Here is a 19,926-nt window from a genome sequence, read left to right as displayed (position 1 = left end):
CCGAGAAATTGCACCTCGCACAACCAAAAATCACACTTGGAGAACTTGGCATACAAGCTCTACCTCCTCAGGGTCTCCAAAACCTCTCTAAGATGCTCCTCATGCTCCTCCTGCGTCTTGGAATAAACCAAGATGTCATCGATAAAGACTATCACAGACCGATCCAACATCGGTCTGCATACGCGGTTCATGAGGTCCATGAACGCGGCAGGAGCATTGGTGAGCCCAAACGGCATCACCACGAACTCATAGTGGCCATAGCGCGTCCGAAATGCGGTCTTCTGCGTATCCTCTTCCCTGACCCGCATCTGATGATAACCCGAACACAAATCAATCTTGGAGAACCAAGATGCTCCCTGAAGCTGATCAAAGAGATCATCAATCCTCGGGAGTGGGTAACGGTTCTTCACCGTTACCTTATTCAACTCCCGATAATCTATACACATCCGGTGCGACCCATCCTTCTTCTTCACAAACAGAATCGGGGCTCCCCAGGTCCATGAATGCGGCAGGAGCATTGGTGAGCCCAAACGGCATCACCACGAACTCATAGCGGCCATAGCGCGTCCGAAATGCGGTCTTCTGCGTATCCTCTTCCCTGACCCGCATCTGATGATAACCCGAACGCAAATCAATCTTGGAGAACCAAGATGCTCCCTGGAGCTGATCAAAGAGATCATCAATCCTCGGGAGTGGGTAACGGTTCTTCACCGTTACCTTATTCAACTCCCGATAATCTATGCACATCCGGTGTGACCCATCCTTCTTCTTCACAAACAGAATCGGGGCTCCCCAGGGTGAACTGCTCGGTCTAATGAATCCCTTGTCTAGCAGCTCCTGCAGCTGCGTAGACAACTCCTGCATCTCAGGAGGAGCCAGCTGATATGGTGCCTTGGTTATCGGTGCCGCACCAGGAACGAGGTCAATCCTGAACTCCACCTATCGCTCCGGAGGTATCCCAGGAAGCTCCTCTGGGAAAACATCTGCGAAATCTCGCACCACTGGAACCTCGCTCACGGTCGCATTACCCGCCTCCCGGGTATCCATCACGTACGCGACATATCCTGCGCATCCCTGCTGAAGGTAACGTCTAGCCCTTGCTGCTGAACATACAGCGGGTCCGCGCTGTGGCCTCTCGCCGTGGATCACTAACTCTCCCCCACCTGGGGTCCTGAATCGCACTAGCTGCTGCGCGCAATCTATCACCGCCCCATTAGGGCTCAACCAGTTCATGCCTATAATCACCTTGTTCCCACGCAACGGAATGGGAACCAAATCCACCAGGTAGTGCTCCTCGAACAAACGCAACACGCAGTCCCGAAATACCATCGATGCTCGCACCGATCGATCATCAACAATCTCTACTTCCAAAGGGCAATCCAGCATGCCCGAAGACTCGGGAAACTTCTTGCTAAGCGCAAGGGACACGAACGATCGGGATGCACCCGAGTCGAACAACACCTGAACTGGGATACCGTTCACATGGAACGATCCTAACACATATACGTATATCGGGCACATATCAATATCAAAACATCATAAAAATAAAATAGAGGGAAAGAATCATACCCGTCACCACATCGAGTGCGGCGCGTGCCTCCTCGGTAGTCAGCTGAAATGTTCGGCTCCTCACCACCGGAGCCTCCGCCTTGCCCTGCCGGCCATCAGTGATCTGCAGGGTTGCTGGAGCTGGCGCCTTCACCGGCACTGAAACTGCCAACTGGGGGCAATTGGCCTTCTTGTGGCCCCTCTGGTTGCAGTGGAAATACAGCAACTCCGATGTCTGAATTACTGCTGCCGGAGCAGTGTAATCCCTGCTAAAGTGCCCAGACTTGCTGCACTTGTAACATCCCGACGATCCCAACCTGCACGCCCCCTCGTGCAGCCTGCCGCATTTCCTGCAGCAGCTCGGTCCTGACTGGCCTTTCGGCCTCCCGTCTGATCCCTTGGGCTTCTTCCCCGAAGCCCCTCCTGTCTGATCCTCCTCTGACTTCCGTTTCCGGATGTGCTCCAAATCTATCTCCCTCTCCCTCGCCCTGGCAATCATGGAGTCCAGGGTGGGGCAAGCTGAAAAACTGACGTGCTCCCGGATATCAGCCCGTAGCATGTCATGGTAGTGGGTCCTCCTCATATCCTCATCTCCTGCGTACTGGGGCACCAACAATGTCCTCTCTCAGAACTCGGTGGTGATCTCCGACACAGTCTCTGTCGTCTGCCTCATATCCAAAAACTCCGTGGCCAGCTGCTGAAGCTCGACAGCGGTGCAAACTCTGCCCTGAACCTGGTCACAAAGTCTGGCCAGGTCATAGCCTCAATAGATGAGGCTCCCAAAGAATCACCCAATGACTCCCACCAATCTCGAGCTCGGTCTCGTAAACACCCTGCTGCATACCTCACCTTCGACCCCTCAGGGCAGAAGCTAGTCAACTGCGCAGACTCGATGTCTGCAATCCATCGCCTGGCAACAATGGGGTCCTTCACCCCGTGGAAATCCGGCGCACCGCTGTCCCTGAAGTCCTTAAAGGACAGCGTGCGAGATCCCAACTGGCCAGATGCCATGTCGCTCCTGAACGCCCTGAGGCAATCCTCCATCATCTCGATGATCCCTTCCTTGATCGACCCGAAGATAATGGGGGTCGACTCAAGGATACCTATGGTGATCTCTGACGCGATGAACTCGCGTAGCCTCTCATCTACTGGCTCGGAACCTGATCCCGAACCCGATCCCTCTCCTGAACTGCCAACTGCTGGTCTCGGGCGTAGTACCACCATTCTGAAATACAAGGAAATAACAACTGTTAGCGATACTGATACCCTTGGAGGGATCCCACCCACTACTAGTTCCCTAGTCTCATCTTAGCCTTCCTCGGTTCGGGTACGGATCCTCTGCTTTCAGTAGTACGGGCCCATACTACCTTCCACATCTATCTGTACCTTCCCCAAAGACTGCTTCGACTCGACCAGGTCCCTTCCCCTACTGCTGATCACCGCTACTCATTATCCTAGGCTTACCCTAGGAAACCTCTAACTCCACCCATCCCAGCCCTCAGCTGCTGAAGGCCTCTTGGTGATGCCAATTAACTATTACCTGAATACAATCACATGCGCTAAGGCTCGGATAATCCTTCGAGTAGGGGACTCATCTCTACAACGATTAAGACTCAAACAAGAGCTACGCAATAGAGTCAAATCCAACACTCTGAGATTATTCAACCCTGATCACATGTGACTTAAACGTATTCACCTAACAGTTAACTCCCATCACTTCAAGGTCCACATAGCACAAAGAAAGCAACATTTGGACGTAAGAAAATGACCTCAAGCAACTCTATCCTCGAAGAGAGAACTGAACTAGCATACAATGCCAAACTCGTATTATCAGGAATAACCTAAACAAGCTACCCTATTACTGTCTACTCAGCTCTAGCATGCAGCTCTTTCATATACAGAAGCACATAAAGAAGGCACATAAGGCATCACTCCTAGATCCTTAGCCCTATTCTAGCATGCTATTCTACGGAAACTGATAAACATAAATAACTTGTATGGGTACATTAGGGAATACTTACTTGAGCTTGGCCGGTTGCGCACATCACACACATTATTCTTTCTTAAAACCCCTTTTTGAAAACATTTCCTCTTTCCAAAATCTTTTAATCCCTCGATTTGAGTTCGAGCACCCCCGAAGGTGTGTCCGAATCCCTCAAACCAGGGCTCTGATACCAACTTGTAACGACCCAATTTCCACATCCAAAAATTTCATTTTTAAAAACATTACTTTTCGAAAATGTTAAAAGATAAAACATTATTTGACCAATCTACATTGCAACATAAACCATGTTCAAATACAATTCATACAACAAATTGAAACATCATAGTATAAATCCCAAGGACATCTAGTAAATGCGGAACCAATGTGTGTGCGTGATGTGCCGCTACCGAGCCAACTCCTTCCCCTTCGATGAAGAGGTACCTGAAACCAAAACTGTAAACTGTAAGCACAAAGCTTAGTGAGTTCCCCCATCATACCACATACCATACAACACATAACATACATACTGCCAGGCTATTCTGGGGTGCCTGACTACCCGGTACGGCCATTCTGGGGTGCCGACTGATGGGTTTTGGTCATAAGACATCCTGTGTGCTCATACAAACCCTAATGCTTGGATCTAGGTTTCTCTATTGTACATGCTTTGAATCCAAGACTATAAACCCTAATTATAGCATATGGAAATCGATATTAACATATAATTGGGTTTAAGATATTACCTTGATTGTTATGTAACAATAACAATCGTAATTCCTCCTTGAATTGACTTTGGAAGGCTTAGAGTCACAAGTGTCACTCCTCTAATGGCTTACAAACACCAAGAGCAAATGGAGAAGGTATAAAGAGAGAGGAGAGAGGTAGGAATTCATCCTTAGGACTTCTTGGGAAGGGATACACGAATTCATGAGCCTTAGGGGGTTTATATAGGTGTAAAGAATAGGGTTTTAGTCATTATCCTTATCTAGTTGCTTGCCCACCAAGTAACCATAAGATAAGTCTTAGAAACCCTTATCCTAGTCGAATTCTAAGGCATTATCTCCTTAAATTCGTTCACCCTATATTTAAGATAATCCTTACCTTATTTTGTAACTATCACATAGTTACAAATCAGCCCCTCTAGTTTAATTAATTACACTTGATCACAAAATTAATTCCTAATTAATTATTGACCAATATTAATTAAACAAATATGATTTCTCCTTTAATATATTATTCTTATAACATATTAATAAATCATAATAACCTCTTTCTCTTTATTTATTTCTCCAATCTAGTTGCTTTGGTGAAGGCAACCCAAAAGGACCATGCACCATCGGGTCAAGTACATACCAAAATAGTTATGGACTTAGACACTAATCCAACAGTCTCCCACTTGGATAAGTCTAATAACTATTCTGCGTATGACTTCAGATCCTGATCTGCAATCGTAGCTTTCTAAAGCCGTTGTCAACTCTGATCCTATCAGATACGCGTGTCCTTAGATAAGGCATCATTATTCCTCCATTCTAGATATCGTATGAGACATGATTTCTAATCATTCTCTTTGTACTACTTCTCGATTTCTAATTTATGACGACAGACTAATTGAACAAATCAAATTAGCCCTAGCCCAGCCGAGCATTTACGTTTGTGATCACTAAATCATCGAGGGGCCCAAAGATATCGCTTTTATCCTACCTTGGATAAAAGGAACGGATAAACTTTGATACAATGCTTGCTTGCACTCACTAACCAAATCACACATAACAATATGTTTTATAACACCAAGTTACTAGTGCGTTTACATATTATCAATGTGCAACCGATTAGCAAGATACAACTCACACATCTCGGTTTCAAGAATATAACATGTTATCGTCTCACCAATCACTCGTGATACAATTCATGGAGTGATCCAAGTGAACGTGGGTTTAATCCAATGCTCAAATTCATATTCATAAGCACTCATGAACGTTCCAGCAAACATTTGTTTATGTCTAATACTCTTTTAAACAATCCACATGTAACGACCCAATTTTTACGTTCGAAAATTTTGTTTTAAAACATTACTTTAGAAAACATTAACAATTAAAAACATTGTTTGATCACACAATAACACAACGTAAACCATGTTTAAAAAGCCAAACCATACAACCCATCAAAATATCAGAGTACAAATCCCAGTAAATCTTGTAAATGCGGAAACTAGAGTGTGTGCATGATGTGCCGCTACCGCGCCAGCTCTTTCCCCTTCGAAGAAGAGGTACCTGAAACCAAAACTGTAAAATGTAAGCACAAAGCTTAGTGAGTTCCCCCACTGTACCACATACTACATAATCACATATCATACATAAATTGTCAGGCATATCTGGGTGCCTGACCTCCCCTTCGGTCCTTTCGATCGGATACTGCCTAGCATATCTGGGTTCTGGCCTCCCCTTCGGTCCTCTCGACCGGATACTGCCTAGCATATCTGGGTGCTGGCCTCCCCTTCGGTCCTCTCGACCGGATACTGGGGACTATTTCACCCCCTACTACTACCACATAACACATATATCACATAGTCTATCTAGCATGGTTGGGCATGACCGCCCCTTCGGCCCTATCGAACGGTATTCTGGGGGACTTTCTCCCCTACTATCACTAACACATAACATTACACAGGTAGTAACAACCCTAGATGAATATCACACAGACAATCATCTAATCACACATCTCCTACTGGTGGGCCGGCATTGTGGCCTTAGACCCACCGCTACTGGAAGGTAACTCACCTCAAAGTAGCTGCTGAACTGATCGGGAACTGACCAACTACTGCTGCTGCTGCTCCGGAAATCCTCCGACTGCAATTCCGACAACATACTCAATTAAACACTGCTAACTGTCCTTTGGGTAAAATGACCATTTTACCCCTGGTCAAGCCCTAAGTCAAAGTCAGAGTCAACTTTCAGTTGACCCGACTCGCCGAGTTCCTAACCAGACGATTGTCCTGAGTCCCTGATTCTACTCGTCGAGTTAGGCTATGACTCGACGAGTTCTTCTTCAAAACTGACATTGAAGTTCTTCATCCTACTTGTCGAGTTGTATGAACAACTCGTCGAGTTCATCTTCATCCGATGAACACCCATGCTTAGACTCGCCGAGTTGTATGAACAACTCGCCGAGTCTGTTCTTGATCTATGAAGATTGCCTTGGACTCGCCGAGCCAGGCCATGACTCGCCGAGTCCTACCTTGGGTGAGTTCAGCTTCCAACTCACCGAGTCACACCCTGTGACTCACTGCTCAAACTCAATACAGCAAAAAGGGACAAATTCGGTGACTCGCGAGCAGACTCACCGAGTCACATGAACGACTCGTCGAGTCGTTGCCATGCACCCATTAATTACACCGATTTGTTCGATTCCAGTCCATGCCATTCACAGATATGGGCTTCTAAGACACGAATCACACGTAAAGTTTCCAACTTTACGTGTAGATATTTACCAATATGGATTTTAGGGTTCAAAATGCCTCAAAAGGGTAGATCTAGGGTGAACAAGCCACATGGGTCCATAAAGCTAACAGATCTGAGCTCATGGAGCTCAATCTTGCCTAGATCTAGAGGCCAATCAACTTATTACGAAACATTGTGCACATACTAGCTTGGGGAATGGCTCAAGAATGTCTTAAATGAAACCTTAAGCATAGAAACATGGGGAAAATGGAGTATACCTCAATGAAACTGCTGAAAGAACACAGTGATGCTTGGATGGATCTCCTTCCTCTTGATCTACTTCCCCTTCTTGCCTCAAAGCCTTCAAGAACACACACAAGGGCCTCAAACTCTCAAGGAACAAGCTTAGAACGAGGGTTGGGAGCTCTGGGGGTGAATGGGGGCTGGCATGGAGCGGATATGAGGTTTAAATAGGGTGCAAACCCCTGAAACTTAGGGTTTCATTCAATAGCAACGACTCGCCAAGTCTAGGATATGGACTTGCTGAGTCGCCAACTTAAACGTGTACTGGGTCTCGTCCCTACTCGGCGAGTCGGACCTATGGCTCGCCGAGTCCAAGGCTAAAAATGGAAAATACTTAAATAAGATTTACATACCAGGAACCAGGTGCTACACCACACACCAATTCACGACAGTCTTCATTCATATCTACTTCCAACATATGAACGATTGTGGCCCGTTTGAATAATTCGATTATTCTTAATAAACTCAATTATTCTGGAAGTCAAAACATGCAAAGTGAAACACAAGAATAATACTAATCCCATATGGCCTCAACCCTTTGAGTATAAATAAAACTCCTTTTATTTTTCACCATATCGATTACTCATTATTTGTCGTTTCGGGTAATCAACTTCTTACTTGAATTACAACACTTATCCCATGCTCCTAGCACGCACACAATGTTCACCTATGGTTCTTACTTTGTGAAATAGATCACATTGAACACATTTCCAATCATTCTCATTTCACAACTCCGAATCCTTTTTCATAAGTGAAAGAATATCAAAATATTTGCTACTTATAGAATATGCTAGATTCTAACATTCTATGCAATGATTCTTTCGTAATGTCACTGCACCAAAGTCACAAAGACTATTGCTAATGATGTTACAAAATCTTCTATCGGAGATTGTTACAAGATAATTCATTAGATATGATGTCTCTCACTCAAAGTACATTCCTTTGAACATCCTTTTGCATAAAGATTTCTAATCTAGTCATAGATTTTTCAATATTCAATTTCCAATATGGACACGCTTCCATATTTTCCATATGATAACTTATTCTTAATAGAATCTTTTCTATTCATCATAATGTTAATATGGTCCATTAATACCATGCTTCCAACTACTCACAAGCAACCAATCCTCGTCGAACTTTGGATTGTCCTTTGATAGTTGTTTAATTATTTTAGTCAAAACTGATCCTAATCCCTTTTTCCTCTAAATGCGCTAGAAATTTGGAAAATTTTAGAATGGTCAAATATTAAAGCATTTGCAATCGATCCTATACCCGAAGCGTATGGGACACGATGCACAATGTTTTATTTGCTATGTTCTCAAAATTTGAATTGTGAAAATGAATTCCGTAATCATAATCAAAATTTTAAGAACACACTATGTACCTTTGACTAAATTTATTAATATTTCTCAACCTAAGCCTTTAGATTTGAAATGAAGCATAATATTCTCTCCCTTAACTATATCAAAACAACTTTACAACCCTTACGACTTTGCAAGGTATAACTCTTGTTTTTCTATAATTAATATTGCCAACCTGCAATACGTACCTTAATAATCATACAATCATAACATTTATGCTTCCACTATCATGATGATTATTATATAACATAACACTTATGCTCCCACTAGCTTCGACATGTATTCACAAACATCTTAACTTTCATAAAACAATATCTATTGAATTTCTTAAGTCCATGTTTCTAATACTTAATGCTTTGATAATCTTTTATCAAGGCCTCTTAAGCTTATACACCTTTGCTTTAGATAGTTCATATGTGTGTCTAAACTATTAAGACTAATTGCCAAACCTCACAATTCAAATCACGGAAAGGGATACCATAACCATAATTGAATTCGAGAGTGCAACTTTATAATTACTATCTTCTTAAAATCTTTCTTAGTGAAAGCATTTCCTCACAATCATTTTCATGAAGGAGGAAATCTTATGACACTTAGATTTTAATGGTGTATATGTTCCTATCCATGTGAATTTGTTAAAACCAGAGTTTACGACAAATTCAAACTCATATGGACCGAACTTTCTTAATCTTGATTTCTTGCCTTATGGTAGCATAGCTGCCCACCACGTCTTCCAAGTAGTTAAGCAGCTCACCTTTTCCTATCAATGTACCTTCCACTGATTAAGGTGCTTTGCCTTTTATGCGTTCAAAATGAGAACTCATAGGACTCACATGCATAATTAACTCAACTGGAACAACACAGAATCAAAATATTGTCGACACGATAGGTTGTAAACCTCAACTCGTGTGCTAGTGATGATCAATAAGGTTTATTTGACTTATTCTTGAAACCTTTCAAGACCATTAAGGCTCCCACTGACTCCTTGACATATAAGATTCTTTTGTCAATAACCATTCTTGACAAACAAATATTCAAGAGTTAGTGTAGTTTTTATCAAAACACTTCATAAATTGGTCCTAGTCGGTCTTTGTCTTATTCAAGACATTACAACTTTCCACATTTGATGAATGTTATAAACCTTTAATACTTTTCACTCATTGTCACAATCTTAACTTTAAGACTTGTTATTGGAACGAAGTATGATGGACTTCTTGATTTAACCATTTCTTCAATCCTTGATTCCTCTTCTTAAACATATAATTGTACTAAGACTCACTTAGAGGATCAATTGAGATATGGTTCTTAATCATTAAGATTTATCATAAAGCATAAAAGCTACTCTCCCTTCTTCTTAGAATGGAAAAACTTTTATTTTTCTGCCTACTTGATTCTTCTTATTCGTTCTACTATTGATCTAAACCCTTTAATCAATTCAGAATTACACTTAATCTTGTAAGTATAATCATATTTACTAAACCTTTAGTAAATCATGACAAATATCTTTGTTACTCTTATGGTGAACTTGATCAACACACAACTTTGCGTACTCGATCTCCTAGTCCTTCACTTGACACTTTGTCAACGAATTAGGCTAATTATCAAATATGAAATTTCTCATTCATCATGCAACCAAGTTGCGTGATTCCAAATTTCTGTCCAATTGAAACTTTGGGCGATGAGAAACTCTCCCTATTTGGTAAATTCTCGACATTTCCATAAATAACATAACTAAGAATCATATCCATTCGTTGTAGAAATATGCAAACATCAATTTTCATAACGATTTCATTGCAAGGAAGTAAACAAATAAATAAATAAGTCAAAATTTATTTTATTTATAAAAGCAGCGGAAAAACATTTGTCCTTACAATGCAAAATCTATTGAAAACTATGTAAAAGGAAAATTTCTAACAACTCTATCATAACTATCTAAGCTCAAAATCCAATCTTCAAGTCCATGCAATCGAGATCCATCTCTTGTGATTAGATTCATCTTGCTCTCTTATGAAGCTTCCTTTCTTTTCACCGATCCTGCAAAAACATTCAAATGCAATCTTATCACATCATGTATTTTGAATCAATGAATAGGAACTTAACGAAGTTAGATAGTGGATTTTACCTGAAGTGTAGTCATACTTTTGACTCTCCCATCTCTTAGATCTCTTAGGTAAATCGGGCAACTTCGTCTCCAATGCCCCTTCTCTTGGCAATAAAAGCAAATTGACTCTTTTGGAACAACACATGGAACTACTTCAGATATCGCCTTTCTCTTATGATCAAACTTTTTGATCATTGCATGTCTTTCATTGCCATTGTCTACATCCATAGAGGTCTTGAAGGCAGATTCACCAATCAACATTGTTTTTCTATTGCGCCAAACCATTGCTGATTCAGCAGCAATAAGCATATAGGTGAGATCAATAAGGGTCACGTCGTGGTTCATCATATAGTACTCTCTTACGAACTCACTATACGAGTTAGGAAGTGACTGAAGAACCCAATCAACAGCCATCTATTTACCAATAATGGATCCCATAATTCTTAACCTATCAATGTGTGACTTCATCCCTAAAACGTGTGCACACACCGACTTTCCTTCTTTATGTTTACATGCCAAAAGGGCTTGAGTGATATTGAACCTTTCAATTTTACAATCTTGTGGGTTAGGGAGAATAATTGGAGGAGGAGGAGGAAGTGAAGCATGATTTCTTGTTCCTCGATCGAATCGTGGAATATCATCTTCATGTGGAATGCTTGTTCCACGGGATTTGGGAAGACCACAGTTGTCGAACTTTGACATCTACAAAATGGGAGAAACAAATTCAAGTTAGTTGATTGATTGATTGAGTCCTTAGTAAATCACCCAAATGAGATACTAAGGCTAGGACCCAACACAATACGCTACAACCTAGAAAAGGGATGTCGTAATCTAGTTGCAGAATATTTGAAGGTAAGTGAATGACGATTCACTAATTTCCACCATGAAAAACGAAAAAGAAATTTAAGTTTTAAATCTATGAAAACTCCTAGATCCTTTGAGATTCATTGAACATTTCAATGGCATGTTTAAATCTCGATATGCCCCTTTTGTTTGTGACTGGGATACCGAGGATCACAAAGCGGGTGTGAATAACCATGCAAAGTTACATGGTGCCCTCACATGTTACAGTCACCTATTCGATGTACCGGTAAACCACACACGCTCCACCAAACTATGACAAACATTGAGTCACCCTTTGCTACCTTTGCTTAGAACCATTTAGTGTGACGGTAAACCACACACGCTCTACTAACGTCTTCGCAAGGGCACAAAGTGTAATTTTATGGAATTGCATCAATTCACTTTTGCCTAAGTAACTAAGATTGAGAATTTGCAAAACATTTAGTTACTTTGTATTTCATTATACTTATAATGGAAGGTTTCGTCCTATCCCACCCGTTCGGCTAACGACCCTCCACTAGTCAAGAGTGCGATGGGTAAGAGTGGATACCCATTCAATCGCCATATTATAGGCAATTTCCTTAAACACCCCTTATAGACCAGCTTCGTGAATGAGGCCTACTAACGGTAAGACTGACTTTTACTCATACATATATATAATGTTAGACTTTTAATGTTATATATAGTATAGGGTGCATTTTACACTTTTAAAATATTAGGTGATCAAATTTAACAATTATTCTTTTAATTCAATTAAATTGTAAACCTAAACTTTTATGGATTTATTAAATCTCTTTTAATTATACACTTTAATCAATTAATAAAACCATAAGGGAGTGGTTTGAACTTTTCAAAACATTACTAGGGTTTTAGAATTTAACATTCCTAATCAACTTTTAATCAACTTTTAAATTCCAAAACTTGAGGGCAAGTTTTGAAACCTTTTTCAAAACATTAGGGTTTTAACTATTTAAATTTCAAAACTTCAAAACTTTTGGGTTCAAATTTAAACTATAAAACCTAAAGGGGAAAATATGAAACTTTTCATAACAACAAGGATCAAATAACAAATAATTTTAAATTAACATTTAATCACATAATTATCCATATTTGATTTATTTAATGATTTCTTGCAAAAAAATTTATCAATTTACTCAAAATAATTAATCAATTATTTTATAAGGAAACAATTATCTTATTAATTGATAATATCTTCATTTAGATCAAAAATATAGTCAAATATATATCATATAATCGGATTAATATTTATTTAACATGATAAGGTAACTATCCATATGCAAAAACAACAAGAAATCCCGAGATAAGCACTATCTGACGAGTTGACTCGTCGAATCAAGCCTGGACTCGTCGAGTCACCCTGGACTCGGCGAGTTCAGCTATGGACTCGGCGAGTCCAGCCTCTAGAACACCAAAAAATCGAATTTTTTAGATATAAAATGCATCAATACAATTGAAACCATCCTAGGCTCTGATACCACTGATGGGTTTTGGTCATAAGACATCCTATGTGCTCATACAAACCCTAATGCTTGGATCTAGGTTTCTCTATTGTACATGCTTTGAATCCAAGACTATAAACCCTAATTATAGCATATGGAAATCGATATTAACATATAATTAGGTTTAAGATATTACCTTGATTGTTATGTAGCAATAACAATCCTAATTCCTCCTTGAATTGACTTTGGAAGGCTTAGAGTCACAAGTGTCACTCCTCTAATGGCTTACAAACACCAAGAGCAAATGGAGAAGGTATAAAGAGAGAGGAGAGAGGTAGGAATTCATCCTTAGGACTTCTTGGGAAGGGATACACGAATTCATGAGCCTTAGGGGGTTTATATAGGTGTAAAGATTAGGGTTTTAGTTCTTATCCTTATCTAGTTGCTTGCCCACCAAGTAACCATAAGATAAGTCTTAGAAACCCTTATCCTAGTCGAATTCTTATCTCCTTAAATTCGTTCACCCTATATTTAAGATAATCCTTACCTTATTTTGTAACTATCACATAGTTACAAATCAACCCCTCTAGTTTAATTAATTACACTTGATCACAAAATTAATTCCTAATTAATTATTGACCAATATTAATTAAACAAACATGATTTCTCCTTTAATATATTATTCTTATAACATATTAATAAATCATAATAACCTCTCTCTCTTTATTTATTTCTCCAATCAAGTTGCTTTGGTGAAGGCAACCCAAAAGGACCATGCACCTCCGGCTGTATTCCCACCAAACCCTTAGTCAAAAACTGCTAACTGACCTTTGGATAAAGTGACCATTTTACCCCTAATCATGCCCTAAGTCAAAGTCAGAGTCAACTTCCAGTTGACCTGACTCGCCGAGTTGGCTCGCCAACTCGCCGAGTCCATGTCCAAACGACTGACCTGAATTATGTTTTTACTCGTCGAGTTAGGCGTCGACTCGACGAGTTCCCCTTCCAAACTGATGTTTAAGTCCTTCATCATACTCGCCGAGTTGTATGAACAACTCACCGAGTTCATCTTCATCCGATGAACAAGTTATACCGTGACTCACCGAGTTGTTTGAACAACTCGCCGAGTCTCATCTTGATCTAAGGAGATTGCCTTGAACTCGCCGAGTCGGGGCATCGACTCGCTGAGTTCCACTATGGGTGAGTTTTAGCTTCCAACTCACCGAGTCCCTCCTGGACTCACCACGCGACTCGACATAACAAAAAGGGGACAGAACCGAAGACTCGCGACTGGACTCGCCGAGTCAGATGAGCGACTCGCTGAGTCCGCTCCATGCAAGAGCTAAAAATGCGATTTTGCTCGAATCCAATCCATGTCATTCATAGATCTGAGCTCCTAGAGCATGAATAACACGTAAAGTTTCCAACTTTACGTGTAAATATCCATGTATGGGATTTAGGGTTCAAAATGCACCAAAAGAGTAGATCTAAGGTTTATATGCAATATGGGCTCATAAAGGTAGTGGATCTGAGCTCCTGGAGCTCAACTATGCTTGGATCTAGAGACCAATCAACTTATTCCGAATTATCATGCACATACAAGCTTGGAAATCAGCCAAGAATGTCTTAAATGAAGCCTTAAGCATAGAAACATGGGGAAAATGGGATATACCTCAAAGGAACTGCTGAGAGAATACAATGGTGCTTGGATGGCTTCCCTTCTTCTGGATCTACTTCCCTTCTTCTTCAAAACCTTCAAGTACACACAATAATTGCTTCAACTCTTCAAAGAACAAGCTTAAACGAGGGTTGGGAGCTCTAGGGGGTGAATGGGGGCTGGCTTGGGGCGGAAAGGGGGATTAAATAGGGTGCAAACCCCAGAAACTTAGGGTTTCATCCAACAGCGGTGACTCGCCGAGTCCAGGATATGGACTCGCCGAGTTGCCAACTTAAACGCGTCCCGGGGGTCTCGTCCCTACTCGGAGAGTCGGACCTATGACTCGCCGAGTCCAAGGCTTAAAAAGGAAAATACTCAATTAAGATTTACATACCAGGAACCAGGTGCTACAATGGGATTTAATATGAATGAGATACTGATTATTGATTGGATAGGTATTTGAAAGATAGAATATTACTGAAGAAATAAATCATTTGATGAAATGATTACACATGTGACAATTATGTGGAATATACACGATTTACATTATTTGTACAATTTATGATTTATTTGATAATGTTTTGGTAGCTATTGTTTACTAAGCCGTGAGACTTTATGTTTTTGTGATAATCTGTTTTGCAGGTAGATTTATTGTGACGTCTGACTCGATCATGTGCTTGCTGTCAGCACGATCATTGTGATAACTTATTGTATGCTAGTGTGCCATTGTACACTAAGATTATTTGTAAAATTTTAAATGATTTTTGTTAAATTTGGGTGTACCTTGGTAGAAAAAAATCTGGACGTTACAGGAATGATATCGGTTTTTTCAATACTAACATCGGTATCGAATCATGGATTTCATATTCAGATTACCGAGTATCCAAACCCACACCATCATATTTATTTTTATTTACCATTTTTGCTCAAGTTTAATTTATTGTTACAGTTTAGTATAATTTTTTTTTTACAAAATTTGCCTAATTTTTTACAATTTAGTTTTTATATGCTTGTTTAAAGCTTAGTTTTTTTCTTTCATTTCACAATTTTGCTTTTGTATGTTCGTTCATGCAACCATTGCTTTTACAAATTCACTTTTATAAAGTTATTTTAACAATTTTTTTTATATATATTTGTTTTTATGAATATTTTTATTCTTTACTTTTTTCTTTTATATTTATTTTTAATAGGTGTAAGACTTATGTATTACATGCGTTAATTAAAAAAAAAAATTAAATATAAATGTATAAATATTTAATAACTTTGGATTTATAAGAAAATAAGAAAAATAATGAATTATTATTATTGATTTTCTTTAATATTTAAAATTTAAATAAATAAACAAAATAAACTAATGAGCTTTAATTTGAGAATTTTAAAATAAGAAGGTAAGTTCATTAATAAAATTGATGTTTATTTATTACTACATGTATTGTAATTATTACATTAATGTATTATGTGAAATTTATTAAAATAGAAAAACCAATAAAATAACACGTGAAAAAGAAATTAATTTAAAATAACTATAAAATGATATTTAACAAATTGAATGAAAATATAACATGTAACAAAAAGACTCATTTATTAAAGTATATGTAAATTCAACCTACCTTTTTAGATCATGACCCAGATGCACCGGACCATCTCCTATCTACAATTTAGCATAAAATTTAATTTTGTTGCAGTTTAGTATAATTTTTTTTCATAAAATTTTTTCAATTTTTATAACTTTGTTTTTATATGTATTTTAAACTCACTTTATTTGTTAATTTATATTTTTTTTCTTTATTTTTTTGAACGGCAGAATTAGTGGTTAGAAGTTAGTATTACGAAGTTGTTCAGGTCAGAATTAAAACTCGAGACCTCCAATCTAAAAGGCAAAGCCTATATGTTTTTTTCAAGATTTTTTACATATTCATTTTACAAACAAAAAATACACTATTATATATAACTAAACCAAAATTTACTATAAATTATATCTTACCTATTAAGCAAGGACAAATTTTCGACAACATCATGCAATATGCTTCCTCTAATTTCATGTTTTTCTTTTGAGAAACACTAAAGTATTGAACTCTTTTCTTATTATGAAAAAACGTTTTACAACTATGCATATTGTTTGGATTAATGAAACATAAGGGATGCTATGTGTAAATATCTTCAGTTCAAAAGGAGGGAAAAGAACGAGAAAAGAAACCCTTAAACCCTAAAAAAATCAAACCAGTTAATCTCCCTCTCAAAAGAGGGGAAAAAGGAACTTGGTTAGGGTTTATGTTAAACCCTTAGGAAACAGTATAGCTCCGCGTGTTTGTGGGGTGATAAGATTTTTTTTTGTTATTTGTTTATTCAGATATACCAGCAGTATACGCAGAATGGCGAGGCTGCTTCGAAACGTGTCGATTCTGAAACGCTCCGTATGTTATTTTGAGGTGATCAAAGCGCTTCTCCATTTTGTTCTCGATTGATTTTTTGTGTTTCATGTTTTATCTTCCTCTGTACTTTTGATTTGGAGAAATCATTAAAATGACATCGCATAGTGCAGGTAGAGGTTTTAGTTGACTGTGTTTTGGTTGATTCACTAGAAATCGAGATTAAACCATCATTAGATAATGTGTTTGTGTATAGTTTTTAACGTCATGTGTGGAGGATGATGGCGTGCCTATATGTTGAGCTTAGAAAGCAACTCAATAAGTGTTATACCGATTTTTTTGGATGTATGACTTTACTCTTTAACTTTGACAATGCGATTCTAACACCTCAAATGTCTTGGAAGTATAGCAGTGTTCATCCAGGCTTTTCACAAAGCCTGAATTGCAGATGCAAATAATTTACATGTTTCTTTGGGAGTTATGGACCAACTAAAACAGTAGCTTTTTTGCTTCACAAGGAATAAGAATGTAATAACTTGAAAGTAGTTTGGTAAGGAAAGCGAGAAAGATCATTTATTCATGTTCAAGAGTACTGAACAGTAACTACCTTGAATTATATGAGAAAGAATCCACTTAGAAATCTGGTAATCTTGGGCTTTATTTAACCATGGGGTGTATGTTTGGGGTTGTATTTTGACTCATAATGAAATCCCCTTCTGGAATCCTTTTAATTGCTTGGTTATTGGTGTGCAGGCTCCTAAGATATGTTTACTTGGATCATCATCTCAGACAAGCAGTTTCTCTACTAAAGGTGACTATGATTTTGTTTTTCTTTTACCATTTTTCTTTGTTTGTTGGTAATGAGCTTATCTTTACAACATCTTTGAAATTCTAGGTAAAAAGAAATCAAAATCTGATGGAAGTGATTCAGGTGAAGAGGGTATGTCCAAAAAAGATCTAGCCCTAAAACAAGCAATTGATCAAATCAATACTTCTCATGGAAAAGGTTCTATCATGTTTCTTGGTCAGTGTCCTTCTCCCAGACACGTTCCAGTAGTGTCTACAGGATCTTTCGCATTAGATATAGCATTGGGAGTTGGTGGATTTCCAAAGGTATTTACACTCTGTTTATTTCTCCCATTTATACCCTCCAATTTCATCTGATGTTCTTTGTTTCAATCTGTTTATTCAGGGACGTGTGGTGGAGATATATGGTCCAGAAGCTTCCGGAAAGACAACTCTTGCATTACATGTAATTGCTGAAGCACAGAAACAAGGAGGTGAATATCTAAATTCTTGATTACATTTCATACCCTTTTATGTTTACAAAAAGTCATTTTCTTTTTAAAAATCTTTTATAGGTTATTGTGTATTTGTTGATGCTGAACATGCCCTTGATCCATCATTAGCTGAAGCTATTGGTGTAAACACTCGGGATTTGTTATTATCACAGCCAGATTGTGGTGAACAAGCTTTGAGTCTTGTAGATACCATTATCAGAAGTGGTTCAGTTGATGTTGTTGTGGTAGACAGTGTAAGTAAGGTCTCTATTTTATAAATACAAATTTTACCAAAAAAAAAAGAATCTTTTTTTAAACTTATGGGTTTGTAATGTCAGGTTGCTGCCCTTGTGCCTAAAAGTGAACTTGATGGTGAAATGGGTGATGCACACATGGCAATGCAAGCTAGACTTATGAGTCAGGCACTTCGTAAATTAAGTCATTCGTTATCTACATCACAAACTATTTTAATCTTCATTAATCAGGTACTAAAAATCATATAAATTTTACCTTTTAGAGATAAGATATAGTCTGAATCGAGTAATTTACAAATTTGACTCAGGTAAGGTCAAAGCTAGCTACTTTTGGATTTGGTGCACCCTCTGAAGTGACTTGTGGTGGAAATGCTTTGAAGTTTTACGCTTCAATTCGTCTAAATATCAGGAGAATAGGACTTGTCAAGAAGGGCGAAGAGGTAATTTGAATATTTTTTAGTAATTTGGGATTAATGGGTTAAGCACTTCATATGGACATCTATCTATACATGGTTGTTTCTTTTTGACTTAATCTGGACAAAATGACCTAATGGATTAAGCCAAAAAGCCTGGCTTAATATGTTAAGACACTAACCCTTTACCTATTTGCCCTTCTTCTTTCTTTGTCCCAATTGATGAATGTTGTGAAATTTGTTATTTGGAATGTAAGGGTAAAATGGTCATTTGTGTCTGTCTTGTACACAGACATTAGGAAGTCAAGTTCTGGTGAAGATTATGAAGAACAAGCTTGCACCACCTTATAGAACTGCTCAATTTGAGCTTGAATTTGGGAAGGGTATATGTCGTGAGTCAGAGCTTATAGAGTTAGGTATAAAACACAAATTTATATTGAAAGCTGGTGGGGCGTATTACAGCATGGGTGAAATGAAGTTTTGTGGTAAAGATGCCATAAAACGTTACTTGGCCAACAATTTACCTGTACGTGAAGAACTCGAGGCAAAACTTAGGGAAAAACTTGTTGATGAACCCAAAAAGGAGACTACAGATGCTGAAGAAGAAGTAGATGATGTTATTGCACCGGATTCAACCGATGAAGAGGTGACCGCTGTGGAGGCATGAAGTAAAAATTACGGATTTGACCTTGTATTGTAAGTTGTTGTAGCGTGTTCTCTCTTAATTTTCTTTGTCCAAGTGGGGATAAATGTGTCTTTTTACAAGTCTTTTCGGCAAAGGTGGCACTTGGGAGAACATGCACATGAACTGGCTTGTAAGTATGGTATTTTTGTAATATTGGTATCAGGTCGTATATTAGAGGTTTGATTTTGAATGAAAAATGAAAGCCTCTATGTGTTGCCTCTTTTTTATGGTTTA

At 38.7% G+C, this 19,926-nt stretch overlaps 1 protein-coding gene across 2 annotated transcripts; it reads left to right on the top strand.

Moving 5' to 3' along the window:
- The first annotated feature begins 16,874 nt into the window (after positions 1 to 16,874).
- On the top strand, positions 16,875 to 19,926 carry RECA2 (recA DNA recombination family protein). 2 transcript variants are annotated; one of them, XM_078971599.1, is made up of 8 exons: positions 16,875 to 17,120; positions 17,814 to 17,871; positions 17,956 to 18,173; positions 18,253 to 18,340; positions 18,422 to 18,594; positions 18,679 to 18,825; positions 18,903 to 19,034; positions 19,300 to 19,926. In XM_078971599.1, the coding sequence occupies exons 1-8, from the start codon at positions 17,064 to 17,066 to the stop codon at positions 19,672 to 19,674; spliced, it is 1,248 nt and encodes a 415-aa protein (XP_078827725.1). In that variant the 5' UTR covers positions 16,875 to 17,063; the 3' UTR covers positions 19,675 to 19,926. The 2 variants fall into 2 exon arrangements, with proteins under 2 accessions (XP_078827725.1, XP_078827724.1); XM_078971598.1 differs by having other exon boundaries at positions 18,422 to 18,603.

The sequence above is a fragment of the Lactuca saligna genome, chromosome 8, assembly GCF_052625555.1.
Source record: "Lactuca saligna cultivar CGN05327 chromosome 8, ASM5262555v1, whole genome shotgun sequence".
In the NCBI taxonomy this organism is placed as follows: domain Eukaryota; kingdom Viridiplantae; phylum Streptophyta; class Magnoliopsida; order Asterales; family Asteraceae; genus Lactuca; species Lactuca saligna.
Note: the sequence above shows the minus strand (reverse complement) of the source record. Positions and strands in the feature narration are given on the sequence as shown.

Excerpts from the sequence above, each read along its gene's own strand:
- RECA2 (XM_078971598.1), top strand. The coding sequence starts at position 17,064 with ATGGCGAGGCTGCTTCGAAACGTGTCGATTCTGAAACGCTCCGTATGT. Across the intron at positions 17,872-17,955 it reads AAGCAGTTTCTCTACTAAAG|GTAAAAAGAAATCAAAATCT; the intron begins GTGACTATGATT and ends TTGAAATTCTAG. Across the intron at positions 19,035-19,299 it reads TTGTCAAGAAGGGCGAAGAG|ACATTAGGAAGTCAAGTTCT; the intron begins GTAATTTGAATA and ends TCTTGTACACAG.